We start from the raw sequence: 26390 nt of genomic DNA on the forward strand, positions 1-26390 counted from the left end.
TTCTTTTCTTTATTTTTTTTTTGAGATGGAGTCTTGCTCTGTCGCCCAGGCTGGAGTGCAGTAGCGCAATCTCGGCTCACTGCAACCTCTGCCTCCCAGTTCAAGCGATTCTCCTGCCTCAGCCTCCTGAGTAGCTGGGATTACAGGTGCATGCCACCATGCCTGGCTCATTTTTATATATGTGTTTTTTAGTAGAGATGAGGTTTCACCATGGTGGCCAGGCTGATCTCGAACTCCCGACCTCAGATTATCTGCCCACCTCAGCCTCTCAAAGTGCTGGGATTACAGGCATGAGCCACTGCACCCGGCCACATCTTTTCATATTTTTAAGAGCCGTGTATATTTCCTTTTCTATGAATTATCCGTGTTCTTTGCTGATTTTTCTATTTTTTCTTCTTTTTTTTTTTTTTTTCAGAGACAGGGTCTCACTGTGTTGCCCAGGTTGGAGTGCAGTGACACCATCATAGCTCACTACAGCCTTGAACTCCTGGGCTCAAGTGATCCTCCCACCTCAGCCTCCTGAGTAGCTGGGACTGTAGGTGCATGCCACCACGCCTGGCTAATTTTTTAATTTTTTGTAGAGATGGGGTTTCACCATATTGCCCAGGCTGGGCTTGAACTACTGGGATCAAGTGATCCACCCGCCTTGGCCTCCTAAATTGTTGGGATTATAGGCGTGAGCCGCCATGCCTGGCCACAAATCACATATTCAGACCCTCAGGCTTGCCCAAGGCCTCTGGTAAACAAAGACACTTTCCTCAGGGGCTTGGCGTCCACCTCCCAGGGGTGGAGGGCTTGCAGTCCCTGCCGCATGGCTGGCTTCTGCCTGCTGCCCCTCTGCCTCTCTCGGCCCCTCCAGCAGCCTCTAGGTCACCAAGCCTGTGCTCAGCCCCTGGTCATCCTCTCCTCACTGACCCCTTTTCAGGGTCCCTCTTTTGGGCACTTGCTGTCCGATGGGCACTGCCCAGCCTTCCCAGAAGGCATCTCGTTTTTCCTAGAAGGATGGAGACCTCCATGGGGCCCTTCCTCTCCTGCTGTTGTGCTCCCCGCACCCTGCCTTCTGACCTACCGAACACCTTTCCAGCGCCCAGTTTGGGGCCCTGGGAGCACAGCCCAGCAGGGATTGAATGAGGAATTGCACAGCCCAGCAGGGATTGAATGAGGAATTGCACAGGGCCACTGCGGCCCCAGCGTGGAGAACGGGGCGGTGGCTGCGTCTTGTATTGGGTGTTAGCTTGCTGTCTGATAGTCACTGTCTGCAGCCTGGTCTGGAAGGTGTGACCAAGCCCGTGAGTCCTTACCCTGGAAGAATGGTGGCGCCCACGCGCTCGTGGGATTTCCACCCCCAGACCTCCCAGCGGCCTCTGCCTGGCCGCCTTTAACCGGCTCTGCCGCCGCCGAGCTGGGCTACCTGCCTGCGCTTTCTGTTCAGCTATTTTAGACCACGGTTTCCTGATCGGGAAATGCCGGTAACAAATGATTGGGGTGTCCTGGTGGGGTCCATGTGTGTGGCTGCTTTCCTGGAGCTTTTTTTTTTTTTTTGGTCTTTTTTTGGTTGGGTTGTTTTCAGCTTAAGGATTCAGATTTAAAAATAAATCTGAAAGTTCATAGGTCTCTTTTCCTGGGAAACTGGAGACCCGGGGTCGCATCCTGTGGTGATGTGGGCACCTGGCCAGGATCGATATCACTGGTGGCCGTGGCATCCAGTGGCATCCGGTGGTGTTCCCCAGACCGTTTCCCACTGGACTGTGAGCCCTTTCTCGCAAAATGTTTGATTTGAAGGGTTTTTGGTTTTTTGTTTTTGTTTTTGTTTTTTGACAGAGTCTCGCTCTGTCTCCAGGCTGGAGTGCTGTGGCGTAATCTCGGCTCACTGCAACCTTTGCCTCTCAGGTTTAAGCAATTCCCCTGCCTCAGCCTGCTGAGTAGCTGGGACTACAGGCACCCACCAGTCTGCCCAGCTAATTTTTTTTTTTTTTTTTTTTTTACTAGAGACAGGGTTTCACCATGTTGGCCAGGATGGTCTTGATCTCCTGACCTCGTGATCCACCCCCTCGGCCTCCCAAAGTGCTGGGATCACAGGTGTGAACTATGCGCCTGGCGGTCTCCATCTCTTAACCTCGTAATCCGCCCACCCTGGCCTCCCAAAGTGCTGGGATTACAGGTGTGAGCCACCACATCTGGCTGATTTGGAGGGTTTTTAAGCCTACAGGAAAGTCAGGGAGCATAGCGTAAGCTACCCCCGAGTGCCACTTCCCTGAGCACCACTTCCCCAATCGCTGCTTCTCCAAGCACTCTGGTCCCCGCTTAATGTCTGCTGCGCAGCCTCCCCTCCATCCTTTGTGCCCTTCCGCCCCTTTCCACGGACCTGGAACCGCTGAGCGGTTGGCTGCACTCACTCCCGGGTCCTGCAGCACCTGGTCGTGGTTGCGTCTCCTTAGTCCTCATCGTGACCCCACAGAGTCGCTCTGGGTGCCCTCCCTGCTGACGGAGGAGACCGCGGGCTGAAGGGTCCCCAGGGGTTCTCATCCATGGAAGGTGGGAGCTCGCAGTTCCTGGGAGCTGGTGGGTGACAGTGGTGACAGTGAGCAGCTCCCTTCCCGCCCTCCCTCTGCCCGGGGTGAAGGGCTCCTGCTTGATGCGGGGAGGGGGAGGCTCTTAGAGGTTGGGCCTGAGCCCCCCTTGCGCTGCCCTGCTGTCCAGTGCTCCTGCCCCTCTGACCACCCACTGCCTTTGAGGCCACCTGGGCCACCTGTACCCCTAGGGCCACCCCTCTGTTCTCTGACTGCGTTTCTCCAAAGCTGGCGGAGGCTGAGCAAACTGGTGAGTGAGCCTTTGCTGCTTAATTAGCTGTTTTCTCCCTTTTTGCAGGAGGCCACAGGGCCTGGGGGCTCCCGGGCCATCAACAACCTTAGAAGATCCAACAGCACCACGCAGGTCAGCCAGCCTCGGAGTGGCTCCACCAGGTAACCCCTAAGGCCCTCGGATAACCCTGGCCCCTTCCGGGAACCTCAGGTGCCCCCCCTGCCTGCTCCTCCCTGCCTCTGCTCTGCCCTTCCTCCAGCCTCCTGGGTCCCAGACCCTTGCTGGCTTGTGAGGCTTGGAGTGACCTCACGGGCCAGCTTTGTGTCCCAGGCCTCCTCTCGCATTGGGGCGGGAGGCCTGAGGCAGACACTCTCCTGCACCGCATCCCTCCCTTCCTGCTGGCTGCCCCGGCGGCTGCTGGGACCCTGCCTGAGGGCTCCGCTGAAGCCCTTTCCACCTGCCCTCTGAATGTCAAAAGCTGTCATTTACAAGAGGGGGCAGCACTGTGACCCTTCTGAACCCCCATACCGAGTCCCGGTTCCCACCTTTGCCCTCTTAAACCCTGCCATTGTCCCTCGCGGCCTCCAAACCAGCAGGCTGGGGAGGAGCTGCCTCAATGGCCCCAGTGGGGGTGTTGTGGGGAGTGGAGCCGGTGGTGGCCAGCAGCCTCCAGGGGGGACATCCTCTAGCCTAGAGTGGTGGGCGAGGCCCTGACACCACCTCCCACCAGGCATTGTCCCCGAGCGAGCAGGGTGCTCCCGTGGGGCCGTGGACCTAATGAAGGCTGAGTTCTGGGCCACCAAGAGCCCCGGGTGGACCCTTCCTGGGAAGACGAAGAGCAGCGGCCACCATGCCCCGTCCAGTGCAGCCTCCAGGAGCCGCACTCAGCTCAGAAACTGGCTTCATGGAGTCCCACCAAGCAAGGGACTGCCAAGGCCAGCTGGTGTGTGTGTGTGGTGTGTGGGTGTGTGGTGTGAGTGGTGTGTGGTGTGTATGGTGTGTGGTGTGTATGGTGTGTGGTGGATGTGGTGTGTGTAGTGTGTGGTGTGTGTGTGGTGTGTCGTATGTATGGTATGTGGTGTGTGGTGTGTGTGGTATGTGGTTGTGCATGGTGTGTAGTGTGTGGTATGTATGGTGCGTGTACGTGTGTGTGTGGTGTGTGTGTGTGGTTTGTGGTGTGTGTGTTATGTGGTGTGTGTGGTGTGTGTGGTGTGGTGTCTGTTATGTGGGGTGTGTGGTGTGTATGGTGTGTGTGTGTGTGGTGTGTGTGGTGTGTGTGTGTGGTGTGTGTTATGTGGTATATGTGGTGTGTATGGTGTGTGTGTGTGGTGTGTGTGTTATGTGTGTGGTGTGTGGTGTGTGTTATGTGGTGTATGTGGTGTGTATGGTGTGTGTGTGTGGTATGTATGGTGTGTGGTGTGTGTGTTATGTGGTGTATGTGGTGTGTATGGTGTGTGTGTGGTGTGTGGTGTGTGTGTTATGTGGTGTATGTGGTGTGTATGGTGTGTGTGTGGTGCGTGTGGTTTGTGGTGTGTGTGTTATGTGGTGTGTGTGGTGTGTATGGCGTATGTGTGTGGTGTGTGGTGTGTGTGTTATGTGGTGTGTGTGGTGTGTATGGTGTGTGTTATGCGGTGTGTGTGGTGTATGTGTGTGTGTGGTGTGTGGTGTGTCACCACCCTCAGCCAGGCCATGGTTTTGATCCCAACTGATCAGTTGTGTTTGGTGCAGCCATGGCCTCCCATGGGGCAGGGTGGCAGTGGGGATTGGCCACCAGCCCATGCCTTCCAGCTGTGCTTCCTCTTCTGTTCTGAGCAGCAGCGTGTGTGGCTCTTGCTTCACAGGGAAGAGGGTGGCAGCAGAGAAAGCCACGGTATTTAAGGCCCTCGGTGGGCAACTGGGTGTGCAGGCTCACACCTGCAATCCCAGCACTCTGGGAGGCCAAGGTGAGAGGATCTCTTGAGCCCAGGAGTTCAAGACCAGCCTGGGCAACATAGCCAAAACCCTGTCTCTACTAACATTTAAAAAAAAGAAAAAAGAAAAAACAAATAAGGCCCTTGTCCCCAGAAACGGTGATCAGTGTGACTGATGAAGCTCCTAGGGGCTTCTGACGGAAGCTCACCCTGAATGCCCAGCTCCACTGGGGAACCCTGGCCAGGCACAGTGGTCAGATTGGGGCTTTGGGCCTGGAAACAAAGTTGCTGCTAGTGCCTTGGCCCCTCAGTCCTCGCAGGACCTGCCCGGTCTGTGTGCCTAGCGTTGGCTTCCCGGCTGGTGACTCTTTCCTTGTGTGCCGCCCTCTCTCGGACGCAGGCCAACGGAGCCCACGGACTTCCTGATGCTCTTCGAGGGCAGCCCCAGTGGGAAAAAGAGGCCGGCCAGCCTGAGCACAGCCCCCAGCGAGAAGGGAGCCACCTGGAACGTCCTGGTAAGGTGGTGCGTGCGGCCCCACGTCCTGTTCTCTGCGATGGGATTGTGGCCTGGTTCCTAATTTGTTCTCACTGCCTTTGCAAAAGGGCACTGCAGGGAGGGTGTCAAGCTTAGATTTGACATGGCAGACCCCAGGACATCCACCTGCCTGTATGGGAAGTCGGGGGCTCCTCCCCTTTGTGGGAGAGGCAGGGAAGGGATGGGGTGTCTGGGTGTGTGCGGGCGGTGTCACGGGCTGAGCTGTCTGACAGGATGACCAGCCCCGGGGCTTCACCTTGCCATCCAATGCCCGGAGTTCCAGTGCCCTTGACTCACCAGCGGGCCCGCGAAGGAAAGAATGCACCGTGGCCCTGGCCCCCAACTTCACTGCTAACAACAGGTACGACCTGTGCAGGTGCCCACGACGGGCACCAGTGGGAAGCTCCTGGAGTGGAGACTGTGTGTGTCTTTGTCTTGTTTATGGCTCATTCAGGGTGCTTTGGAATGAATGAATGGATGAATGAGTGAAAGAATGGCTTTCATTCCCAAGGGCACAGGCAGGAGGCTGCCAGGTGGTGTCTTGCATATGAGGGGCTCTCGGCCCAGGCTTTGCTCTTAAAGAGTTTCAGGCCTTGGGGAGGCTCACATGGGGCTGAGAGGGTGGGGCCTGGGGAGGGGCCTTGGCTGAGGAGGCTTGTAGGGGGGCCTGGGGAAGCTCCAAAAGAAACAGACTCCAGGCAGCTGCCTCTGAGCCTTCAAGGAGAGTGTGGGCTCCTTGGGCTAGGCCTCAGGGGACCCATGAGTGGAAGGGATTGGGGACACATTTTTCCTCCGGCATTTAGAGCCTTCACCAAGGGAATAGTCTCGGGAGAGACCGTGTGGATATTCTCCAGGGTTGGCACAGGAAGAATTCTTGCCTTTTTTTTTTTTTTGAGACAGTCTTGCTCTGTCACCAGGCTGGAGTGCAGTGGCGTGATCTCGGCTCACTGCAACCTCTGACTCCCTGGTTCAAGCAATTCTCCGGCCTCAGCCTCCCGAGTAGCTGAGATTATAGGCACGTGCCACCACACCCCCCCACGCCCAACTAATTTTTAATTTTTTTTAGTAGAGACAGGGTTTCACCATGTTGGCCAGGATGGTCTCGGTCTCCTGACCTCATGATCCATCCGCCTTGGCCTCCCAAAGTGCTGGGATTGCAGGCGTGAGCCACCGCACCCAGCTCAATTCTTGCTTTTTAATTTATTTTTAAGTTAGAGACAGGTTCTCATCTGTCACCCTGACTGGAGTCCACGATCATAGCTCACTGCAGCCTCTACCTCCTGGGCTCAAGAGATCCTCCCCGCTCAGCCTTCGGAGCAGCTGGGACCCCAGGTGCACACCACCACTCCTGGCTAATTTTTAAATTTGTTGTAGAGATGAAGTCTCGCTGTGATGCCCAGGCTGGTCTCAAACTCCTGGGCTTGGGCAATCCTCCTTCCTCGGCCTCCCCAAAAGCCCTGGGATTACAGATGTGAGCCCCCCCCCACACCTGGCCCTAAAATTTACCTTAGTATTTATCAGTTATATGTTCATTCACAGCCAAAATGACAAACAGCACCATAGGCTTAAAATGTGCCGCCCCTTCTACCCTCCTCCCTGCTGCCCTTCCTACCCCACCCCCCCGCTGCCCCTCCTGCCACCTGCCCAGCTGCCCCTCCTACCCCCACCCTGCCGCCCCTCCTACCCCCCGCCACCCCTCCTACCCCCAACCCTGCCACCCCTCCTAACCCCCCCGCTGCCCCTCCTACCCCCTCGCTGCCCCTCCTTCCTACCCCCCCACTGCCCCTCCTTCCTACCCCCCCCGTTGCCCTTCCTACCCCCCCCGCTGCCCCTCCTTCCTACCCCCCCACCCCCGCTGCCCCTCCTACCCCCCGCTGCCCCTCCTACCCCCCGCTGCCCCTCCTACCCCCTGCTGCCCCTCCTTCCTACCCCCCCACCCCCGCTGCCCCTCCTACCCCTGGCTCCTGCTTCCAAGGAGCAGCGTCTTTTCAAGCTATTTCTTCTAGTGTTTTTTTGTTTGTTTGTTTTTGTTTTTGAGACAAAGGCTCGCTCTGTCGCCCAAGCCAGAGTGCAGTGGCGTGTGATCTCAGCTCACTGCAACCTCCGCTTCCCGGGTTCCAGTGATTCTCCTGCCTCAGCCTCCTGGATAGCTGGGACTACAGGCATGCACCACCATGCCCGGCTAATTTTTGTATTTTTAGTAGAGACGGGGTTTCGCTATGTTGGCCAGGCTGGTCTCAAACTCCTGACCTCGTGGTCCGCCTGCTTCGGCCTCCCAAAGTGCTAGGATTATAGGTGTGAGCCACTGCGCCCGGCCATTGAGTGTTTTCTTGAAAACATTTATGAATACATGCCATGCTGCTCATTCCTGAGCAGCTCAAAATCAGTCCTGGTAGGATTATTCACACCACCCAAACTGGCAGATGAGCCCCGCTCCGAGAACCAGCCGTTGAACGTTTGTGAGTGCAGGCTGGTGCCAGGTGCAGGCCAGGCTGGTGCCGAGCGTGGGCTGGTGCCTGGTGCGGTCTGGTGCAGGTGCGGGCCGGTGCAGGCGCGGGCCGGTGCAGGCGCGGGCCGGTGCAGGCGCGGGCCGGTGCAGGTGCGGGCCGGTGCAGGCGCGGGATGGTGCAGGTGCGGGCCGGTGCAGGCGCGGGCTGGTGCAGGTGCAGGTTTCGTGCAGTGCTCTGCTCTCTGCTTACCCTCATTCCCGTCACGTTCTGTTGGTTTGGTTTTGGGCCTCTGACATGTTGGTCTTTGCCCAGATGTCTTGCTGGTTCTTGTTAAAAGGGAGGCCCTAGGAATTAGCTGGAAGCCTGTTGCCTGGTGGCTTCACTTCGGGGCACTTGCGCAGAGAGCAGGGCATTGTTGAGTATCCCCACCTACCAGTGTCTGTGGGACCCTTCTCACAGGCCGAGTCTCTCCAGACACAAACCCCCAGCCCGCCCCAGGGTTCGAGTCCTGGCTGCCCGATTGCACTGCTGGGGAGGGGTGGCGGCATCTCTCCTGGGTGAATCACCCACCTCTGCCCCACCCGCAGGGCCAGCTGGGGAGGGCAGGGTGGATGCTAGTGGCTCAAGTGAGGAAGGGGCTTTGCCAAGTAGCCAGATTCTCCCCTTTGCCTCAAAGCCTGTCCATGCCTGTGGGAGAACCGTGTGTCTCCCTGGGGGTACGGGACCTACCAGCTCCTCGCCCTCCCTCCCCGCAATGCCTGGACCCTCCCTTGCGTCCCAGTTGCTCTCTGCTGGCCCTTCTGTTTCTAATCCTCCGGGTCTGCAGATGCCCCTTTCCTGTAGTCTCCTCATCCCTCCTGTCAGCCTCGGTATTGGTCCTGTCCCCCCTCCTTCCCGCGGGTCTGCGGAGGGGCAGAGGCAGAGAGTATGGCTTCCATCTGTCGTGTGGGATGGGGCTTCGCTTCTGTGAGTCTGCTCTCGAAGCTGATTGTGAGCTGCTGGCCTGAGCTGCTCCCCCCATCTTGGGCAAGCACTCCTTGATTCTATCCCCTGCCCCGCGGGAGCCCCCTGGTCGAGCTTTCCTATCCTGGGAAGGACCCCATCATCAGGGCGCAGGCTGTGGAAGGGGCCTGGGGACACCAGATGACGCTGTTGCCAGCATGTAGCAAGCACTGAAGGCCTTTGTTCCCACCCAGCCCGTGCCGCGAGTGTGGCTCTGAGATCTCAGGCGTCGCTTCCGGAGGCCTGACCATTCCTGTCTCTCTTCCGGCCTGGCAGGAGCAACAAGGGAGCTGTGGGCAACTGCGTCACCACCATGGTGCACAACTGCTACACCCCCTCGGAGAGGGTGCCCCCGCTCAAGAGCTCCAACCAGACCGCCCCCTCCCTCAAGTAAGGTCTTCCGGGGAGGCCGCGGGGCTGTGGGATCCGACCTCGGTCAGGGCGTGTGGTCAGTGCACACGGGGTCCAACCTCGGTCAGGGCACGCGGTCAGTGCACATAAAACCACGTGGAGCAGCCGTGAACCGGGCTCCCATCCGTGTCCGCCGCCCTCTTCTGTTCTTGGGTTGGCAGCTTCCCACAGACAGAAAACAGCCCAGATGTGGTGGCACAGTGAGATCTGGGGCTCACCCTGAGGTGGAGCCCCCAGGAGGAAGCCAGGGCTTGTGCAGAGCCCAGAAGGCGTCACAGCGGGGGTGGACTGAGATGGGCAGAGGAGCCCCCGAGTCCACCACCACATGGTCTTGCTGGGATTGGGGATGGCCTTGGGGTTGCTCAGGGGTCCCTCAGGCTCTGGACTCCTGTGACTTTTGGGAACTTGCTCAATGGAATTTTTTTTTTTTTTTGAAACGGAGTTTCGTTCTTGTTGCCCAGGCTGGAATGCAATGGTGCAATCTCGGCTCACTGCAACCTCCACCTCCCAGGTTCAAACGATTCTCCTGCCTCAGCCTCCCCAGTAGCTGGGAGTACAGGTGCCCGCCACCATGCCCAGCTAATTTCTTTGTATTTTTAGTAGAAATGGAGTTTCACCATGTTGTCCGGGTTGGTCTCAAACTCGTGACCTCAGGTGATCCGCCCACTTTGGCCTCCCAAAGTGCTGGGATTACAGGTGTGAGCCACTGCACCCAGCCTCTCAATGGAACTTCAGTGAGAAGTTTTTAAATGCAAAGAGCTCATTATCCTGGGTACCAGTGAGTGGGACCTTGTCAGGGCACAGGTGGTCCAGAGGCCAGGATGTGGCACGGGAGAGCCGGCCTCGCACCTGCTGCTGTCCCTCTCTGCCCCGGCTGCCTGCCTGCCAGCACCCCTTCCAGGCTCAGTCCTGGGACTTCCGGGAGTGGGCACCTGCTGCCTGTGGGCAGAGCTGTTCCCCTGGGCGGTGAGACAAGGGTGCTTTCTTCTTTCCTGTCAGCAACATCATCAAGGCAGCCACCTGTGAGGGCAGCGAGAGCAGCGGCTTCGGGAAGCCGCCGAAGAACGTCTCCAGTGCCACCCACTCGGCCCAGAACAACGCTGGGGGCAGCATGGGCCTGCCCAGGCGGAAGGAGGTGACGGAGGAGGAGGCTGAGAGGTGACCGCTCTTGGGGCGGTGGGGGGCCTGAGGCTAGAACACAGAGGTGGGCAGGTGTCGGGGTCTGGGGGGCTCACACCTCCGAGGATAGAAATTTCCATTTAATAATTGTTTTAATTTTTTTTTTTTTTTTTGAGATGGAGTCTCGCTTTGTCCCCCAGGCTGGAGTGCAGTGGCGCAATCTCGGCTCACTGCAAGCTCCGCCTCCCAGGTTCACACCGTTCTCTTGCCTCAGCCTCCCAAGTAGCTGGGACTACAGGTGCCCGCCACCATGCCCGGCTAATTTTTTGTATTTTTAGTAGAGACGGGGTTTCACCATGTTAGCTAGGATGGTCTCGATCTCCCGACCTCGTGATCCGCCCGCCTCAGCCTCCCAAAGTGCTGGGATTACAGGCGTGAGCCACCATGCCCGGCATGTTTTAAAATATTGAGACTGAGCAGACCCCATGTGGCGTGGTTCTGTTTACATAAAACACCAAGCAAAGGCAAGTTTATCACAGGAAGTCGAAGGCTGGTGTAGGGGTGGCAGAGAGGGCTCCTCCAGGGGCAGTGGAACGTTCCAGAACTGCACTGTGCTGATGGTCACACAACTCTAGATTTGCTAAAAATCATTGACTTGTACACTGAAAATGGGTAGATTTTGTGGTATGGAAATTATACCTCAGTAAAACTGTTAATTAAAACAACGTTAAAGGCAAAGATACAGAACTGAAAAAAGCCAACCATACCCAAAGCTCCAGGGGCTGTGGGCACCTTTTATTGTATACAAATTATACTCAGTAAAACTGATTAAGGGGCTGTGGGCGGAGCCTCCTGTGATGATGACTGTTGGGGGCTGTGCTCCTGCTGTTTGCCCCTGGGAAGCTGGAGGGGCTGTGGGCGGAGCGTCTTGTGACCATGACAGTCGTTCCTCATCAGGACAGTCGCGGGGGTACCTCCCTGCCTGGACTTTCGGAGCCTTCCCCGGCGGAGCCGTCACCTACCCTACCGCCCAGCTAGGGCTAGGGAGACCAGGCCTGTAGATGCAGTGGGTGGCATGAGGGAAGGGGGACCAGAAGCCCACAGCTCCTTGAAGCCCCCCAGTTCTGCCCCGGGCAGACTGCTCCCAAGCTAGGGCTCACACGTTCTGGGTTCTCTGTTAGTGCCTTTGCTGAGAGAATCCACACATGGTCCTGAGAGCCAAGGTGAAGCATTTTTTTTGTTTAATCAGTTTCACTGAGTATAATTTGTATACAATAAAAGGTGCCCATTGTAAGTGTGCAGTTCCATGAGATTCCACCAGGGTGTATAGTGCTGTCTGCGGACACAGCAGACCAAGATAAGGAAACAGCCCGGCACTGCCAGGCTTCCCTCGAGCTCCTTCCCGGCCCTGATGCCAGCAGCCACCAGTCTGTTCCCTCATAGCCCTGCCTGTTCCGAGCAACCTCTCTGTGGAGCCACGGCCTGTGGTCTGCACTGGACTGAGTCCCGGGCCTGTTGCCTTTGGGTAGGTCCCGCCATCCAGTATTCACGCGGTAGCCAGGTCATGGACATTTGAACTATTCTCACTTACTGGCGATTGTAAATAAGGCCACACAGGCCTGCGTGGGTAGGCGTTTCCTCTCCCCTGGGCACCTTCCCAGGAGGAAGGTTTTGGGTTTTAGTGGAGCTGGTCCAGGCGGCTGGTCCTGCCATGTGAAAATGGTCCAGGTGGGCTGGTCCTGCCATGTGAAAAGGGCTACTTGTGTGCAGCCGCCGGCTTCTCTCTTCCCCGGCTCGACCTTCCACTAGCAGCCAGCTGGCTCCTGCCGGGGCACTGGTCCTGTCTTGGCCCTGAGCCCTGCTCTCTGGGCAGGTTTATCCACCAGGTGAACCAGGCCGCTGTCACCATCCAGCGCTGGTACCGCCACCAGGTGCAGCAGCGCCGAGCAGGAGCTGCCCGCCTGGAGCACCTGCTGCAGGCCAAGCGGGAGGTCAGTGTGGGCATCTCAGTCACTCCATGCTCCCCCAGGGGGTCTGGCCCAGAATCCCAGGGGTCTGAGTTTCTGGGACAGGTGGAATCAAAGCCTAGGATTGCTCGTGGGCCCCGTCTCTGGGTGCAGCATCCTTGACCCTGGGTCCCCGCAGACAGGCAGGGTGGTCCTCACTGGCGGTCATCAGGATCTGGGTGTCAGGAAACGCCTGCTGGGTCCATCCCAGGCTGGAGAGTCTCAGGAGGACGTTCTATGGGGGCAGAGCTGTCTCCCCCACGCCAGAACTGTTGGCCACTTGCAACGCAGGGCTCATCCTCCATAGAGCAGAGAAATGGCAGGTTCAAGGTCCTGGTGGGTTTCACCTTCCCTGCTGGCCCTGAGATTCCATGAACTCTAGGGGACTCCAGGGTGTTGTGGGGAAACCTCTGGTCTGGGTCTGGATTCCGTCTTCCAGATGTAAACACCACATGGCACCGGCTTCTTTGGCAGGAGCAGCAGCAGCGGTCAGGTGAGGGGACCCTCTTGAACCTGCACCAGCAGAAAGAGGCAGCCAGGAGGAAGGCCCGGGAGGAGAAGGCGCGCCAAGCCAGGCGAGCAGCCATTCAGGTGCTGACCACACAGGGACCACTGAGCAGCACCGTGGCCCAGGCCTGACAGTCCGGGGTTGCTGCTCGGGCTCCCTGGGCCCCGGGACACAGCCTCAGGGCAGCTTGGCTGGGGAGCCTGGGGTCGTACTCTCCCAGGGACAGTGCTCAGCGATGCTCCCACTGCAGGAGCTGCAACAGAAACGAGCCCTGAGAGCCCAGAAGGCGAGCACTGTTGAGCGTGGGCCACCTGAGAATCCCAGGGAGACCAGAGTGCCAGGGACACGACAGCCTGCTCAGGAGCTGTCCCCCATGCCAGGCGGCACTGCCCACCAGGCCCTCAAGGCCAACAACGCTGGTGAGAGTGGCTCCACGCCCGCCCTGCTCTGGGGGGTGGACTGCAGCCAGGAAGGAGGTGCAGCCCCTGTGGACCTCCCCTCAGCCTCCTGTGCTGCTGCCCATGTTGGCAGCCCCAGTCCTCGGAGTTAGGGGCCTTGGCCCCCAGCTGACCTGACGAGGTGCCGAGACCTTGACAAACAAATGGTCCTGGACATAGGAATCCCTACAGAGCAGAAGGCCCGGAAGGGAGGGTTGGCACTCATCCTCCACAGCTCCACACCCAGAACCGTGGCTCCCCAGCGGCTCCTCTGCTTCTGGGATCGCCTCCGCCTCCCCCATGCCTGGCTCCTTCCCGGGGGTGCCTCCAGAGTCGCTGCCCGCCCTGGGATGCTCCCTGTGGAATGGTGCTGTCTTCTGCTGTGCAGATGCTGGCCTCCCTGCTGCAGGCCCCGGAGACCGCTGCCTGCCCACCTCCGCCTCATCCCCAGAACCACAGCAGCCTCCAGAGGACAGGATGCAGGTCTGAGCACAGCTGTCCTTCCCTCCATCATGGTTTTTGGCTTTAAGGGCCATGTCTGTGCCAGGGGTGTCCTGAGCTGAGCTTATCCCAGCCCCTCCTCTGCTCTAGGGGCCACTTATGCTCAGAGAGGCCGTCCAGGAGGGGTCTTCTTGCTCTGATGCATGGTGCTGGCTGCCCCTTGGGGATCCTTCGCTGGGGTGGATCCAGTTGGGTTTTTGCAGATGTCCTGGGGTGGGGGGCCCTGCATCCTCATTCACAAAAGAGGAGCTTCCGGCTCTGAGGAGTGACCTGATAGCCAAGGCTACCAGGCTGCTTAGTGGTGGGGCCAGGTGGCTGCACTCCTGTTTTCCTGGAGTGGGGCACTGGGAGGAGTCCCCCGGTGGCTGGAGCTGCTCTGGGTTTGAGCAGCTGCAGAGATGGGATGGGAAGGTCTGAGCCCTGGCCTCACCTTCCAGGGGCTGAATGTCAGGACTGGGGAGCTCCCGCGGCGCCTTTGGGGCTCTGCGGTTGGCCTCCTATGTGGGGGCTGCTCTCAGCCACCAGCAGCCTTGCTGCATCTGTCTCCCTGCTCTTTTGCAGGACGTTCTCGTGCAGGATGCAGCTGGAGACAACCTGGAGATGAAGGCCCCGAGCAGGGGGCCGCTGGAGGAGCTGCTGCACACGCTGCAGCTGCTGGAGAAGGAGCCGGACCCGCTGCCCTGCCCCAGGGCCCATCACAGGGGCAGATACGCCTGGGCCAGCGAGGTGACCACGGTGTGCGACCCGCCCTGCACAGTCTGTCCACCCACGCCATTCACACAGAGCATGCGGTGGCTGTGAGGGTTGGGAAAATGGGGATGCCACGGGCTCCTTGCTTTGGTCGCAACCTTCCCTCCCAGAGCCCAGCCTCGGCTGCCACCCCTGCCTTTGGGGACCCCAAGTCCTCAGGCTGCCCTGACAGCCCCCGATGCTGGGCTCCTGTCCCACAGGAGGATGATGCCAGCTCTCTGACAGCTGACAACTTGGAGAAATTTGGAAAACTCAGCGCGTTCCCCGAACCCCCAGAGGATGGGACGCTGCTTTCGGAGGCCAAGCTACAAAGCATCATGAGCTTCTTGGACGAGATGGAGAAGTCTGGGCAGGACCAGCTGGACCCCCAGCAGGAGGAGGTCCCTCACCAGCCCGCACCAAGCCCCCAGTGGGAGGAGGCCCCTCACCAGCCCGCACCTGGCCCCCGGAGGAGGTGGCCCCTCACCACGTACCCACCCAGTTATGCAGCACCCCCTACGGGGCTCTCAGGGTGGAGGTGGCAGGGCCCGCATTCCCCACACTGCCCCCACCTACCCGCTGCCCCGAGCTGCCTCCATGAGCCCGTATGTGTGGATTGTTCAGCCCTCCGGAGCCCTGCTGTCCTCTGGGTCCCCTGTTGGTTTGTCCTGGGTGAACACCAGCGGCCAGGCTAAATGGAGCAGTGACGTGAACTTTATTGTCACAGGGCAGGAAGCTGGGAAGCACAGAACTTTTAAAATGGTTTGTTTTTTATTCCTGAGGCCATGGCCCCCATTTCCTGTACTGAGCAATGAAAACGACCTCTGCTGGGCCGCCGGCCACCTGCCCTCCAGCTTCCCACGGGCTCCCTCATGCAGCAGCCCCTCTGTCCCCAGAGGGCAGGGCTGCAGGGGCATCGCGTCAGGTCCTTGGCTGCCCCCCTGTCCTCTGCCGCTTCTGCCTGACGCTCGGCTGTGTCTGCAGGGATGGGTGCCGGCGGCGGGGCTGGGGCCCCTGGAGCTGGGGTCCGAGGTGAGCACATCTGTGATGCGGCTGAAGCTGGAGGTGGAGGAGAAGAAGCAGGCCATGCTGCTGCTGCAGAGAGCGCTGGTAACGCAGCTGGCACTGCTAATCCTGGGCCCTGCTAGCCTCCTACCTGCTGAGGCCAGGCCCACTGGTCCTAGCGCCTCCCTCCTCTGCCCACACCCTGCAGGCGCAGCAGCGAGACCTCACGGTCCGGCGGGTCAAGGAGACAGAGAAGGCGCTGAGCCGGCAGCTGCAGCGGCAGAGGGAGCACTATGAGGCCACCATCCAGCGGCACTTGGCCTTCATTGACCAGGTGAGCGGCCCGGGGACCGCAGAGGCCGGGACCCAGCTCGTGGCTCATGGAGACTTCCAGAGCCTTCCAGAGCCAGGGACTTCCCACTGCCAGTGAGCTTCTTCCTCTGTTGGGTGTCACACGGGTGTCCACTGGACGCATTCCAAGCCTTTCCCGTGCCATTTCCAGCCATCCATGCCCTGGAGAGGGCACTCCTGTCTTTACCCAGAGCTGCCCCGAGTGAGTGTAGTGGGGGTGTCCTGCCAACCCCTCAGCTCAGTCGCAGCCCCAGTTGGATCCTGTTCTGAAGAGAACTCTCGTTCTGGGGTCTGTGACAATAGGGGCCTCCAGGGGCTGCTTGGTGGTCATCACAGGTGTGTCCTGACCTGGGGTCCGGCCTGGGGCCAGCAGTGAGGCTGGTGTGGTCCTGACACCCTTTGGCAGACAGTGGGCCTCCTCCGGGGCTGGGTGTTGGGCACGGCAGAGCTACCCTCCTCCCAGGAAGACCCTGACATCACTGCAGGGGGTGGGCTGGGGCTTCTCTGCCATTCGCTGGGTCCCCCAGCTGAGGACAGGACGGCGGATGCAGGCCTGGGCCCGTGTTTGCACACATGCCCTCCCACTGGCCCCAGGGTCCATCCACAAACCTAGGAGGGGCAGCCCCAGGGGAGGGCTGCTCTTAGCCTCCCTTGGAGGCTGGGAGGGTCTCCTCCATCAGGGGTCCTGCTGGGCTGGGGCCTTGGTGCAGCACCTCACCTCCAGTCCCCAACACAGCTGATTGAAGACAAGAAGGTCCTGAGTGAAAAGTGCGAGGCTGTGGTGGCCGAGCTGAAGCAGGAGGACCAGAGATGCACCGAGCGTGTGGCCCAGGCACAGGTGCAGCACGAGCTGGTGAGGCTTCGCTCCCCACGGCACGGCGTCCCAGGCCTGGCTCACAGGCCAGGCTCAGCCGGCACAGCCCCCAGAACAGGACCGGACTCGGAGTCCTCATTCCTGTCTCGGAGTGTCAGGGCCACAGCGGTGGGTGGGGCTGTCTGGGGGCGCACTGTGGCACCCAGCTGGTCCACTCCTGCCTCTCTAGCTGCCAGGCTCTGGGGCAGGGCCATGGGCCTACTGTCACAGATGTGGACGCACAGTCCCTGCCCGGCCAAGCACAGTAGCCGTGGACCCAGGAGCCTCTGCCTGGCCTGCTCCGCTGCCAGGTCCTTGGGCCACGGGACCTGCTCTCTCTACTGACCAGGTGTCGGTGGAGCACTGACTCCTGGTCCCCTCCCGCTGTGTGGGCTCCCTGGGGGCCTCAGCCTCCCTGGCTATGCTTCCCACCAGCTTGGGCAGTGATGGTCCCGAGCCCAGGTTCTGGAGTGGGGCTTCGCACTGGCATTTTAAAATCCCTGCATGTGACCGTGGCTGACAGCCGGGGTTGAGGACTGCCAGTCACATGGAAGAATGCAGGCTCTGGGGCCGTCCTGACAGGCAGCAGCACCCTTCTCTGGGGCAGGGCCTCTGCAGGCTGATGGCTGCCCTCCCATTTCTCAGGCCGCCAAGGTGTGTGGCAGGGTGGGCCTGGGCCTCCAGCCTGGCCCCAGGCGCTGGGGAGGGCAGCAGTGGCTCTGGAGCTGGCGTGTGTGTCTCGGGGCCACACACCCAACCATGAGCGCCGGCATTGTGCTGGTGGACCTGGAAGCCCGGCCCTGCCTGTGCCCACAGGGTGGCAAAGGGATGGGGGTGTCCTTCGCGTCGTTTCCTCCTGACCTGTTCTCCTGCTCGTAGGAGATTAAAAAACTCAAAGAATTAATGAGTGCCACCGAGAAAGCCCGCCGGGAGAAGTGGATCAGTGAGAAAACCAAGAAGATCAAGGAGGTCACTGTCCGAGGTGGGCCGTCCCCTCCCGCGAGCCGGCCAGGCATGGGGTGGGCGCTGCGGCCAGGGCTTCTTTTGAGAGAGCCATCACTTCAAGCATTCATGTAGTCTGAGACCCTCCTGGGCAGAGGTGAACACTCATGCCCCAACCACCCCCGTCACGGCCTCCGCTGCGGCCTCTGCCATGATCCGGGGGGCAGGTGGGCTCCACACAGGAGCCTGGCCCGGCCCCCAGCACCCAGGCAGTTGCCTGAAACGAGGGGGCTCAGTGCGTCACTTCCTCAGGGTTGGGCTAGGAGAGATTGGGAGTTCGTGGACGACTGTGGCACGTGGGCCCTGCCACGGGAAGCAGAGTGAGCCACAGGAGGAGGCAGGTGCAGGCAGGGGGATGGGGCAGGAGGCTGGTGGGTGTTGGGGTCTGAAGGGGCCTCGGACCCTTGGGTGATGTGCAGGGCTCCCTGAGGCCTGGTCCTGTCGCTCTGGACACCTACTGTCAGGGTGCCTGGGAGCCGTCAGTGGTAGCACCAGGAATGTTGGGAGCCCTGAGCCCCACAGGCTGGGAGAGGCGCCGTGGCCCTATGGGGGCCTCTTCCCCACCTCGTGGGCATCAGACTCAGCTGTGCTTCGGGTTGGATCCAAGGAGGCCCTGGGTGGGCGGGGTCCCCTCTGGGCCTGAGACAGGCTGGTCTTGTGCCAGGGTTGGACTTCCCGGGCCCACCCTAGCTGGACATGGCCCTAGCCAGTGCTCTGCCCCCAGGTCTGGAGCCCGAGATCCAGAAGCTGATTGCCAGGCACAAGCAGGAAGTGCGGAGGCTCAAGAGCCTGCACGAGGCGGAGCTGCTGCAGTCGGATGAGCGGGCTTCGCAGCGCTGCCTGCGCCAGGCCGAGGAGCTGCGGGAGCAACTGGAGCGGGAGAAGGAGGCGCTGGGCCAGCAGGAGCGCGAGCGTGCTCGGCAGCGGTGGGTGGTGGCCCCAGGCCAGTGGGGCCAGGACCCTCAGGGCGGGGAGTCGGAATCCTCGAAGGCCGGAGTGGGGTTCCCACGTAGAGGTGGGCGAGGGTCTTGGTGCAGCATCCAGGGAGGACGCAGGGCACTTGGCCCTGGAATGGCCCTTGGGGCCCAGCCTCAGCCGGGCCAATGTCCTCGGGCTTGTGTCTGCAGTCCATGCCCGCAGAGGTCTGCAGGTTCTGCACGGGTGTTTTCCCAGGGTCAGGGCTCGGACCCCCCATAAGACGTCCACTCTTTCAGAACTGGCCCCAGAGCAGCTGACCCGTGGATAGGCGGCCTCGAGGCCCCTCCAGCTCTGACCTTGGGGCCCAGGGACGGTCTCTCTCATTCACTCCCTTGGCCTGGGGTCTGAGGGGTGACTGCTGCTCTTGCGTCCTGAGCCCTGGGGGCTGGGGACGTGCCCAGTGGTGGTCAGGATCTGTGGGCCACAGGGGCCAGTGGCAGCCCCTCCTGCACTGTCTGTGCCACCAGGACAGCCTGGAAGCCACCCTCTTCTATCCACCCTGTTGCCTGTCGTGGCTGGTCCTCCCCAGATGCAGCTTGGCTGGTCCCCCGGTCTCTCCCCAAAGGTGGGGTCAGGACGAGGCCCTGGCACGAGCTTGCTCAGGTCACGGAGCCAGGCACCTGGCACCCTCAGGCCGGAGGCAGGGGAGGTGGATAAGGCCCCACCAGGCACCTGCCTCCTGCCCTCCATGCCCGCGGGGCAACGCTGAACAGGGTGAGGCCGGCACAAGGGCTGAGGGAAAAGGGAGCCTGGACTCGGCTCCACAGCCACTTCCCAAAGCGCCACGAGGGCCTGGAGCTCAGGGAATTGCCGCGCTTGGCTGATGGGCAAGGCCCTCGTGGCCTTGCCTGCCCCCGGGCGGTGGCTTTGAGGGGCCTTGACTGCCGAGGGGGAGGGGCAGGGCCCCGGAGGGCTGCTCTCCAGCTCTGAGTCAGGCCTGTGGTTGGCCCGTGCCCCTGCGGTGGGTGGGTCCTGGGACCCCCGTCTCTGCCCCCGAGAGCCAGTCCTGACCGTCCCACAGGTTCCAGCAGCACCTGGAGCAGGAGCAGTGGGCACTGCAGCAGCAACGGCAGCGGCTGTACAGCGAGGTGGCTGAGGAGAGGGAGCGGCTGGGCCAGCAGGCAGCAAGGTGCCGCCTGGGGGCACCACGCCCTCTCTCAGGGACCCCCTAGCTGGCTGACCCCTCCCACCCAATCCCTCACCCGCTGGCCTCTCCCATCCCTGACTCCTTACTTGGTGACCCCTCACCTGCTGACTCCTCCCTGGCCGCAGGCAGCGGGCGGAGCTGGAGGAGCTGAGGCAGCAGCTGGAGGAGAGCAGCTCTGCGCTGACCCGAACCCTGAAGGCCGAGTTTGAGAAGGGCAGGGAGGAGCAGGAGCGCCGGCACCAGGTCTACTGCCGGAGGGCTGTGCAGGGCCTGGCCAGGGGGCTGGGCGGGGTGGGACTGACTGGCCTCTTATGTCTGCCCCCCAGATGGAGCTGAAGGCTCTGAAGCAGCAGCTGGAGCTAGAGAGGCAGGCGTGGGAGGCCGGCTGCGCCAGGAAGGAGGTGGGGGCCTGGGCGCCCAGGTGGGCAGGGGTCGGGGGCTGCCCCGGGTGGGTTTTGCTGCTGCTGTGGCATCCTGGGGGCTCGTTTCTGGGAGTCACATCTGGCTGCTTGGGGTTGTCGTCTGAACTGACGCTGAGTGTGTTGCTTTCAGCCCATCTTTTGCGTGGGCTCTGGAAGGATCAAGGGTGCCTGGAGCGCATCCTCTGTGGTCCGAGAACAGGCGTTGCCCCCCTCGCTAGGGGCTGCTACACCCCTGCGCCCCATGACCAGCCCCCTGACCCTCAGATGTACAGAGAGGCACACGTACAACAGGGGCCCCCCCTTAGCCTCTGGGGCCTTCTGCGGGGGTGGACTCTGCCACGGTGACAGTCCCACACACATTCTCACCACCCATGCCCGCCGTGAGGCCACAGTCCAGGCTGACCGTGCCCGTCACCTGGTTTCACACCCTGGTGGGCCGGGATGTCACCCAGCAGCCAGGCAGGCTTTGGCAGTGGACGCCTCTGGGCCCAGGAGCATGCCCCCGACATAGGCTTGTGGGGTCCAGGGCTGGGCACATGAAACTCTGGGAGTTTTCAGAGGCTTCCAAGAGGCTGCCAGCTTAGGCTCTGAATGCCTGGGCTTGGGGGCCCAGGCCCTGCCCTCAGCAACACACAAGTCCAACTTTCCCATCCCATCTGGTAGCAGAAGGTGGCCTCAGGTCATCGTGGGCTGTGGGTCTCTGAGGGAGGGGACCCTGGGCTGTGCATCATGACGATCTCTGGTATGCCTATTCCCACACTGGGTCCTGATGACAGGACGTAGCGCATCCCGGGACGGGGGTCTGGAGAGGGGGAAGGCCCCTTTCTCCCCTGTGGCTCAGAACCTGGAGCCCCCCGGGACCCCCTGAGGCTGGCCCTGGCCCCGCGGGCTGGCTCTGGGTGGCAACCCCCAGGCAGCGCGTGTCCCCCCAGGAGGCGTGGCTGCTGAACCGGGAACAGGAGCTGAGGGAAGAAATCCGGAAAGGCCGGGACAAGGAGATTGAGCTGGTCATTCACCGGCTGGAGGCTGACATGTCACTGGCCAAGGAGGAGAGTGAGAAGGCTGCCGAGAGCCGGTAAGGACCGGCCACGAGTGGGGCACAGCTGGGTCACCAGCTCAGGAGGCCCAGGAGCCGAGGCATGAGGACCCGTGTGTGACTGGGCTAGAGTGACCCTGCCCTCCCCCCAACTCCAGCATCAAGCGCTTACGGGACAAGTACGAGGCAGAGCTCTCCGAGCTGGAGCAGTCGGAGCGGAAGCTTCAGGAGCGGTGCTCGGAGCTGAAGGGCCAGATTGGGGAGGCCGAGGGCGAGAATCTGCGTCTGCAGGGCCTCGTGCGGCAGAAGGAGCGGGCTCTGGAGGATGCGCAGGCGGTGAGTGGGCGGGTGTCAGGTGGGCAGTGGGCACCCCCAGGCCCCTCCTGCATGCACGCAGCCACTTGCTGGCAGCCGGCTCACTGCCTCCTGTGCCTACCCAGGTGAACGAGCAGCTTTCTAGCGAGCGCAGCAACCTGGCCCAGGTAATCCGCCAGGAGTTCGAGGACCGGCTGGCAGCTTCTGAGGAGGAGACGCGGCAGGCCAAGGCCGAGCTGGCTGCGCTGCAGGCCCGCCAGCAGCTGGAGCTGGAGGAGGTGCACCGGAGGTGGGCGGCCAGGGCTGCAGGGCTGGAGACAGGGCAGGGGAGCGGGCAGGACCTCTGCAGCTCCAAGCCCCAGGAGGCTGTGGCTGAGGAAGGCCAGGAGATGCAGAGACAGGGCCCTGTAGGCAGAGGGTGGTGTGGGTTCCGTGTTTGGGGCCCAGGAGACCTAGATCTGTTTTCCTCCCTGGTGCTTAGTCTGGGGTGTTGGCCATCCCTGTTGGGGCACCCGAGTGGGTCAGGTCTGGGCCTGGCAAGTTCTCCAGGGAGGCAGCTCCTGGGGCCCTGGGCTGGGTGGACAGGCGCTGAAAGAGCTGGGGCGCTGTAAGGTTCCCAGCGAGCTCCCTCCACGGGGGTCCTGCATTCTTCCTGTGCCGCCTGCTGCCACGGGCTGAGAGGTGGGTGTGGGCGAGGCTTCCCACCCCATCTGGGTACCAGGCCTCCCCAGGTGTGGCCAGGGTTACACTCCAGTGGCCTGTGTTGGGTCCTGACTCACAGCAGGTGGGTTGCCTGGACAGCTGTCTGGGCCAGCCACAGGAGTCGTGGTCAGCAGGGCTGGGACCAGGCTGACCAGGCAGCTGCCCCGTGCACCCTGTGCGCTGCAGGCCAGTCTGGGGCCATGGGGCGGGGGCCACGCTGAAGCCTACCGGGTACCACCCACAGGGTGAAGACAGCCCTCGCGAGGAAGGAGGAGGCCGTGAGCAGCCTCCGGACACAGCACGAGGTGAGTCCCTGTGGCCAGCCCTGCCGGACCTCAGGGCCGGGAGCAGGCCTGACCCTGTGGTGTGTTGCAGGCTGCGGTGAAGCGGGCCGACCACCTGGAGGAGCTGCTGGAGCAGCACAGGCGGCCCACGCCGAGTACCAAGTGACCAGGGATGCCGGGAACACTGTCGAAGAATGGAAGGCAGAGGACAGAGGCTGGACATGGGCCCGGAGGCCGGTGGTTGAGATGCCTGTGGCTGAGCACCTGTGGCTGCATTTTAACAGTAAAAGAGGCCGTTGTTTTCAGTGCCTTGAGTGACTGCCTTGTCTTCTCTCCTGGGCTGGAGGCTGCCCAAGACCCCCAGAGCAGCCAGGCATGGGTTTGGCTCTCTTCCTCCCACTTCCCTCTCCAGCCTGTGCAGGCTGACCAGGAAATCACGAAGCTTGGCCATCAGCCCCCCCGCTAGCAGCCCTCAACACTCAGCCAGCAGCCCCCAGCACTCAGCCAGCAGCCCCCCTGCACTCAGCCCGCAGCCCCCAGCACTCAGCCAGCAGCCCCCCTGCACTCAGCCCGCAGCTCCCCAGCATTCAGCCGAACCCCCAAGTTCCCGTTCCCTGCCTTGCCCTGGACCCTGAGACTCCAGTCCCAAGCACAGGGAATTCCCCACCCCATTCCTGGCCAGGTGCAGGAGGAGCTCAGCAGAACTCACTCCCTGGGAGGAGCTCCGAGGGCCCCACCCTGGCCCTGCAGTGCTTGAAGCCTACGGCCGCCAGTGTGCTCCTATGGCTGGAGAGACTCCAGAGGGACGGGAAGCCCTGCCCTCCCCGCTGTCAAGGTGTGGCAGCCTGCAGCTCTCAAGAAATGGGGATGGACAGGGCCCACGCATGAGGATGGGGGCACTGGGGAAGGTCCCAGGCAGGAGAGGGTACCACTGGCCCAGAGCGTCTGTTGTTCACACCCAGCCTGGTGTTCAGCCCAGGTCAGCTTGGCCCAGTCAGTTCAGAACCTGCCCCAAGTCCTCAGGGGGCAGCCCTCCCTCCACCTCTGTCTACACTGACCAGGAAGTGAGTGTTGGATGCCCACTCACTGGGATGGGATGTCCAAAGCCACGCCTGAACACTTGGTGGGAGACAAGGGTCTCCAAGCAGGCCGCACTATCCTGGGACCGGGCTTTGGGGTCGCTCAGGCTGCCACACCACACTGTCCCAGCATCTGCGCCGGGTAGACCCATCCCCCCGGAGCCTGTCTTCCCACGTGCAGCGTGGCTAGGACCTCCCTGGCCGCAGCAGCTGCCTGGGGTCCTGGGAAGCCCCCTGTGGAACAGAGGTGCTGCTGGCTACCCAGGCCTGCTCCGACACCCTGCCTGAGGCTTGCTTTCCCCCAGGAGGGGCTGGCCAGGCTCGGGTCCTCGTGCCCAGCGCCATCCTGCTGGCCAAGTCACTGCCCTGGACACAACGCATGTCCTGGTCCTTACGTCTTTATCCTTCCAGGTGGCATCATCCCTGGTCCCCTTGTGGGCTTCGGTGACCAGGGATGTGAGTGAGATGGGCCTTATCCTGCATCTGGTGTGGGTCCCCCACCGGCAGGGGATGCAGGCCAGTGGGTCCCTCTTGCTCACCACCCCCAGGTTCCCAGGTCCAGGCCTGGGAGAGCCCAAGCCAGGAGGAGCTGAGGACCTCAGGGGTGAGGCTAGGAAAACGCCCCTAACAGGGACAGGGCCCAGGCAATGTGGCTTCAGGGGACTGTGTGCAAATCACGCTTTTGGACCTGGGGCGTTGGGGGAGGCCCAAAGATGGGCCCCAAGATGTTGGAATCAGAGCTGGAGGCTCGGCCTGGAGCCGTGTGTGGCACTGGGCTCAGTATCTAGAGCACAGGACAGGGCAGTGCGGGTGCCCGGGGTCGTGGTTGGTCACGCAGAACCACCGTTGGGCCTTCCCCATTTTGCAGACAGGGCCGGGCCTGTGTGAAGGTGAAACGCACAGCAGGGACAGAGCCTAGCGGGGGTGGGAGGAGCGGCTTCTGCCGTCCCCTAGGTCACTGTGAGCCCGTCTTGGGCACTCGGGCTCAGCTCAGGGGCCACCCCACTCCCAGGGCCTGCTCCCGGGCCAGGGTGAGACCCAGGCACCTCTTGGTGAGGCTGCAGACAGGAGCCGAGGATGACAGCCGCGTCCCTTATGATGAGTTGCTGTTGGCCAGGCCCCATGCTGAGGACAAAGCTCCAGAGGCCTCACCAAAGCCTGTGTGGGGGCAATGGCCCCCAGGGACAATGGGGACACTGGCTGCAGGGTGCTGAGAGCTGAGTCATTCAGCTGGGCTTTAACTCCAGAACTTCACCCAAATGTGAGCTCAGCTGGCCAGGCGGGCTCTGAGAGTGGGGGGCTGTGGATCTCGAGTCCTGAGCCCCACACCTCTGTCACCGCAGCTGAAGCCCCCAGGAGCCGGCTCCCAGGAGCAGCGCAGGGCCAAGCTTGCTGCGGGGAAAACAAGCTTTCTGCTCTGGCACACATTCGGGCGCTCTGGCTGCAGAAAAGGTATTTTTATCAGTGAAACGGCTGTGAATTACTAAACTAAGTATGTTTACAAGGTCTCTGGCAGGCCACATAGGGTGACCTCCACAGAGATGGTGAGAAGAGGCCTGGGACACTCCTTATGGCCAGAAAAGGAGCGAGAAACGGGTGTGGCCTTCAGCTGGGGGCATCCCTGGCCTCCCAGCCCCTGCTTGATGGGTTTTTCATTTGCTCGTTCATTTCTCCTTCATTCCTGAGTCCTTCCTTTGTTCACAAGGACGTGTGGAGGGCCTTTTGCATTTGGGGCCGCCTCTGGATCGTTGCATCTCTTGGATTTTGTTTTTCGTTGTTGTTTTAATTTTATTTATTTATTTATTTATTTTTGAGACAGAGTCTCTGTCGCCCAGGCTGGAGTGCAGTGGCATGATCTTGGCTCACTGCAACCTCCGCCTCCTGGGTTCAAGCGATTCTCCTGCCTCAGCCTCCCAAGTAGCTGGGACTACAGGTGCCCGCCACCACACCCAGCTAATTTTTGTATTTTTAGTAGAGACGGAGTTTCACTGTGTTGGCCAGGCTGGTCTCGATCTCTTGACCTTGTGATCCACCCGCCTTGGCCTCCCAAAGTGCTGGGATTATAGGCATGAGCCACCGCGCCTGGTCTAATTTTTATTTTTTGAGACAGGTCTTGCTCTGTCGCCCAAGCTGGAGTGCAGTGGCGCAATTATAGCTCACTACAGCCTCGAACTCCTAGCCTCCAGTGATCCCCTGCCTCAGCCTCCCAGGTAGCTGGGACTACCTGGTACTGGGAAACCATGCCCAGCTACTTTTGTTTTGCTTTTTGAGGACAGTCTCACTGTGTTGACCAGATTGGTCTCAACCTCCTGGGTTCAAGTGATCATCCCACCCTGGCCTCCCAAGGTGGAATTACAGGTGTGAACCGCCATGCCCAGCCCACTGGTTTTTAATGCAAATTTTAGATGAAGCGACTGGGGCTGCGTCTCATTCCTGTCTCTGTGCTGCCCTCCAGCCACGTGGCCTCATGGGTTGTGCTGATGAGAAGCCTGTCCCTGAGAGGCTGGAACATTGAGGGGAGGGCCTGTCTGCCAGGCAGCTTCACCTGGACAGGGGTGCCTGGGGAAGGGGGCTGAGAAGGCATTTCTCCTCCCTGTGGGGAGTGGAGTGCGGGAGGCTGGGAGTGGGGTGGGCAGGGGGCGGCTCTGTGCTCCAGAGGCAGCTATTAGGCCCCAGCCTTCCGGGAAAGGCCCCAGGTCAAACCTGTTGCCCTGAGCCTTCCCGCTCCTTCTGCTCCAGGTAGTTCTAGTGCCCAACAGACAGCAACACAGAGGTGGGCTTCACCCAGCAAGACACTGTGGAGGTC

At 61.1% G+C, this 26390-nt stretch overlaps 1 protein-coding gene across 7 annotated transcripts in view; it reads left to right on the plus strand.

The window, feature by feature from the left end:
* Window positions 1-22812, plus strand: part of CEP131 (centrosomal protein 131) — a 34145-nt gene extending 11333 nt beyond the window's left edge. Inside the window, exons 3-26 of one of the 7 annotated variants that reach the window (XM_030828462.1) lie at window positions 2869-2963; window positions 5113-5227; window positions 5481-5608; window positions 8976-9089; window positions 10110-10268; window positions 12103-12220; window positions 12710-12826; window positions 12994-13162; window positions 13569-13663; window positions 14243-14416; window positions 14632-14811; window positions 15395-15520; window positions 15624-15749; window positions 16503-16619; window positions 17499-17601; window positions 18346-18547; window positions 19621-19728; window positions 19872-19989; window positions 20073-20147; window positions 21086-21243; window positions 21363-21540; window positions 21645-21808; window positions 22466-22526; window positions 22597-22812. In XM_030828462.1, the coding sequence (XP_030684322.1) occupies window positions 2869-2963; window positions 5113-5227; window positions 5481-5608; window positions 8976-9089; window positions 10110-10268; window positions 12103-12220; window positions 12710-12826; window positions 12994-13162; window positions 13569-13663; window positions 14243-14416; window positions 14632-14811; window positions 15395-15520; window positions 15624-15749; window positions 16503-16619; window positions 17499-17601; window positions 18346-18547; window positions 19621-19728; window positions 19872-19989; window positions 20073-20147; window positions 21086-21243; window positions 21363-21540; window positions 21645-21808; window positions 22466-22526; window positions 22597-22671 (3075 nt within the window). In that variant the 3' untranslated portion in view covers window positions 22672-22812. Of the gene's footprint in view, window positions 1-2868; window positions 2964-5112; window positions 5228-5480; window positions 5609-8975; window positions 9090-10109; window positions 10269-12102; window positions 12221-12709; window positions 12827-12993; window positions 13163-13568; window positions 13664-14242; window positions 14417-14631; window positions 14812-15394; window positions 15521-15623; window positions 15750-16502; window positions 16620-17498; window positions 17602-18345; window positions 18548-19620; window positions 19729-19871; window positions 19990-20072; window positions 21244-21362; window positions 21541-21644; window positions 21809-22465; window positions 22527-22596 lie in introns of those variants that run through there. The other 6 variants (XM_030828463.1, XM_030828466.1, XM_030828465.1 and 3 more) reach the window with 6 other exon arrangements.
* Window positions 22813-26390: the final 3578 nt, after the last annotated feature.

Source organism: Nomascus leucogenys, chromosome 14, assembly GCF_006542625.1.
Source record: "Nomascus leucogenys isolate Asia chromosome 14, Asia_NLE_v1, whole genome shotgun sequence".
NCBI classification, from domain to species: Eukaryota; Metazoa; Chordata; class Mammalia; order Primates; family Hylobatidae; genus Nomascus; species Nomascus leucogenys.